Source organism: Plasmodium gaboni, chromosome 5, assembly GCF_001602025.1.
Source record: "Plasmodium gaboni strain SY75 chromosome 5, whole genome shotgun sequence".
Classification (NCBI taxonomy): domain Eukaryota; phylum Apicomplexa; class Aconoidasida; order Haemosporida; family Plasmodiidae; genus Plasmodium; species Plasmodium gaboni.
The window spans coordinates 502,261-506,748 of NC_031485.1; the positions used below are offsets into that span (position 1 = coordinate 502,261).

At 20.1% G+C, this 4,488-nt stretch overlaps 1 protein-coding gene across 1 annotated transcript; it reads right to left on the reverse strand.

The window, feature by feature from the left end:
- Positions 1–475: 475 nt before the first annotated feature.
- On the reverse strand, positions 476–4,486 carry PGSY75_0514100 (ATP-dependent DNA helicase UvrD; the record flags this gene model as incomplete). The annotated part of the gene is made up of 1 exon (XM_018784421.1): positions 476–4,486. One exon carries the CDS (start codon positions 4,484–4,486, stop codon positions 476–478), a length of 4,011 nt encoding a protein of 1,336 aa, XP_018643076.1.
- Between the last annotated feature and the right edge of the window lie 2 nt (positions 4,487–4,488).

Below are 4,488 nucleotides of genomic sequence, written 5' to 3' on the forward strand. Positions count from 1 at the left end.
AAAAAAAAAAAAAAAAAAAAAAAAAAAAAAAAAAAAAAAAAAAAAAAAAAATAAATAAAAAAAAAAAAAAAAAAAAAAAAAAAAAAATATATATATATATATATATATATATATTTTAAATGTCACATGAAATAATTTAATTAATATACACTTATAATAAAACATAAATATATATATTATTTATATTTTTTTTTTTTTTTTTTTTTCTACTTTGACGTAAAAATAACAAAAAATAAGGTATAAGTACACATTATGTATATATTATATATATATTATATATATATATATATATATTTTTTTTTTATGAGCGCAAATATTTTTAGAGAATATAAAAAAAAAAAAAAAAGACATTGAAAAATTACAATTTTTCTCTCTCTTTTTTTTTTATTTTTTATTTTTTTTCATATATTCATTTCGTTAATAAACCTCGAAACAGTATTTTTCTCTCTCTTTTTTTTTTATTTTTTATTTTTTTTCATATATTCATTTCGTTAATAAACCTCGAAACAGTATTTTTTTCAGAAGAATTATTATTTTGAATTGAACATAATAAATATAGTAAAAATTTGGCTCTAGTAATTCCTACATAGAAAATTTTTCTTTCTTCAATAATATCTTGTTTACTATCAACAGTTTGTGGTATTTCTCCTTCTGTCACATTTATAATAAAAACTACTTTCCATTCTAATCCTTTTGCTTTATGTATAGTTGTTAAGGTAACTTTTTCTACTAGCATATTTTCATGTACATTATTTTTGAAATCATTAAGAAAACAAAATAAACAATCTAAACATGATTGTTGTAATAAGTTTGGTTTATAATCTGTTGTCATTTCTAAGAAGATAAAAATATTTTGTATTTCATTATATTTTAAATCTTTATCTCCTATATTAAATAATAATTCGAGATCTTTTTTTATTTTAATTTCATTCACAGTATTAATATCCAACATATCATTATTGTTATTATGGCAATCATTCTGTTGATTATTATTATTATTATTATCATGGTCAATATATTTTTTCGTCTTTTCATGTTTTTCTATATATTCTAAATAGGTACGTTTTTTAATATTTCCTTTTTTCTCTTCAATATTTTTTGAATTAGTTTCTTCAGTTGTATATACATTATTAGTAAATGCGGCCTCATCATATATATTATCCTTACTGTTATTATTATGACTTATATTATTTTTGTCATTATTATCATACATATTATTATTATTATTACTGCCATTATTATGATTATCCTGGTTGACCCTTTTTTCTATCACCTGCTGAGAACACCCATATTTACACTCATCCGTTTGTTTTTCATTTATTAATTTCATTTTCTTTTGTTCATTGTCACTGATGTGATGGTCTCCCTTCATTGAATCACTACCTATATTTTGAATCACATCCGATTCAATGTTATCGTTCCTTTGTTGAGATATGGTTTCTTTCATAATATTGTTTTCCTTATTTTCTTCATCCCTTTTCTTCTGTATTTTGGTTTGTAACCTTTTTAAAAATTTTGTTTTCTTGAATACTTCTATTACTAAGTGATACACAGAATTCATATGTGCCGCAAACTTTAAGAAATAATTAATACAAAAAAAAAAGTCGACAATAGTTTTTAATTCTTTTTCTGTAAATATATCTAATACACGTAATGATTCTTTATTTAGTGTTTTTCTTTTATACAAAATAAATAAGTGAGTGATACTCTTAATACATGAAAAAAGAGATAAGATTTCATCATTTTTTTTTTGTTGTGTTTTATGAATTTTTGTGTTTTGTGTTTTTATTTGTATATTATCATTAGAATGTTCAATTAGAATATTTGATATATGTTGATTTGTTTGACATTTTGTTAATTTATTTATTATATGGTTTGTATTTTTGAAATTTTTTATTATTTTAAAAGCTTTTTTAAATATAATATTATCATCTACATTCAATAAAAATCTAAGGAATGTAATTAATTCAATAATTTCTTTAGATCCAAAAAAAGCTTTTTTTTTGTTTAATTCTTTTATAGGTATTTTAAAACTATCTATATTAAATATATTATTAAAGTCGTTAACATTTTGTTCACATTTCTGATTATTTTTATAATTATTTATTTCATTATTTCTTATAGATATATTTTTATATATATCATTTGTGTTCTTATTTTCTAATTGTTTTTTATTTCCTTCATTTTCTTTTAAGAGTTTCTTTTGTTTATCACTTAAAAATTTGTTCATTAAATATTTATATGCTTTCTTTTTAATTTCAATATTATTTAAACTCTTTAATGTTTCTTTTAATGTTTTGTTTGTTCTACATAAAATAACAAAGTCTCCATATTTATAATTATAAATTTTTTTTAAATAAATAATTTCAGACAATATATAAGATATTTGATCACAAGATGTTTTGAATGCATGGAATTGAATTTTATTTCCTTGAATATTATTTGTATAAAGTTGTTTTTGTATTCTGCATGTTTTATTATTAATAATAAGATTCTGAGAAACTCTAACAATTTCTCTAGTACTTCTAAAATTATTACTTAATTTAAATAATAAACAATTACAATCTTTTAAAAATTTATGAAATACATTAATATGAGCACCTCGAAAAGAATATATTGATTGATCATCATCACCTATAACAGTAAGACTTCTATCTTTTAAATTGACAGGAGTATTTTTTTCGTTCAAATTATTGTTAAAGAAATTATTTTCTTTTTCTAAATGGTGTTTGTGATATTTGTCGTCACTTTGTTTATTATTATTATTATTATTATTATTATTGTCCATTTTAGTAGGAGAATAATATGTGTGTTCTTTTTTTTCTTTTTTTTCTTTTTGTTTCTTTTCGATTTTTAAATATGAATATGTTGAAGATATGGAGGAAGAACTCATATCTTCTATTTTATTTGATAATAAAGATTGTCTTTGCACTGTTTGTAGATTCATAAAAACATCTTTCTCTTCAGACTGTTCACCTCTTGATTGTTCATTTTTATTTTTTTGTATAAGTATGTTATTACAATGTTTATCAAAATATATTTGATCACAAAATTTTTGATCAATTTTATTTTCACTAAAAAAGTTTTGAACACTTTGACTATACTGTTTAGTATTGTATGTATTATAAATAGAATTATTATGATGATCATTAATTTTTTCATTGTCCAAATTTTTTTTTTTTGGAGTATCTATTAATTGATTGTATGTTGAAGGAACACTATAATTTGCAAAGAATTGTAAGATATTAAATTGTGTTGTATTTGTATCTTGAAATTCATCACAAAATACATAATGCCATTCATCTAATATTTTATTTCTTATATCTATATTATATTTCATTAGACGATATGTTTCAATTAATAAATCGTCAAAATCATAATATATATTTTTAGCTTTCTTGAATATTTTTTTATATTCATCATAAAACATCTTTTCTATTTCATTAATTTCTATTTGTATATTATATAATTCTACATATTTCATTAATTTAATTTTTTTTTTTAAAAATATAATATTCTTTTTTTTCAACATACTTTGTACTTGTTCATTTTCGAAGTAATCATTTATTGTCTCATTACAATGTTTAAAGTTGTATACATAATTATAAAACTCATCATCATCATCATCATCGTTGTTATTATCGTTATCGTTATCGGCGTCACCATTGCCTTCTTCGTTTAAACTATCATTTTGTATATCATGTTCTTCTTCATAGAATTCTTTTTCGTCTTCTTCTTTTATTTCTGAGTTTTTCATACAATTTAAGAAGTATGCTAATTGGGGTGGTATACAATTGGGTTGGTTATCATTGATATTATTATTATTATTATTATTATTATTATTATTATTATTATTATTATTATTATTATTATTATTTTTATTAGTTGTAGTGTCTTGATTTTCTGTATTACCCTTGGTGCTGTTCTTGTCAAGCCCCTCGTTGAATCCAGTGTGAGTATTTTTATTCATATTCATCAATGAAGAGTAGAAATTATTAAAGGCTAATTTAATAATATTATTGTTAATAAAATCAGTTAATATTTTAAAAGTTCCTTTATACTTATAAAGGATATATCTACAAAAAGAATGTATGGTTCCTATAAAGACCACTGTGTTTAATACTTTTATTTTACTTTTATGCATTATATTATTTAAAGTATATTTATTTTTTAAACTAAGATTATTATTATTTTTATTATTAAATAATTTTTGATTTATATTATTATCTACACTTAAATCTATTAAACAATTTATTTTCTTCATAATCTTATCTTTTAAATCACTAGCAGCATAATTTGTAAACGTAATACAAACTATAGACTTTTTTTCTTCTATTATGCTTTTTATAATTCTAGCTGTTAAGGTAGATGTTTTGCCTGATCCTGGGCAAGCTATAATACATAAATTTACATTCATAGGAATTTCAACAATTTTCTGTTGTTCCTCAGATAAGTTATTAAATAAAATATTTTTTAATAAATTCATAC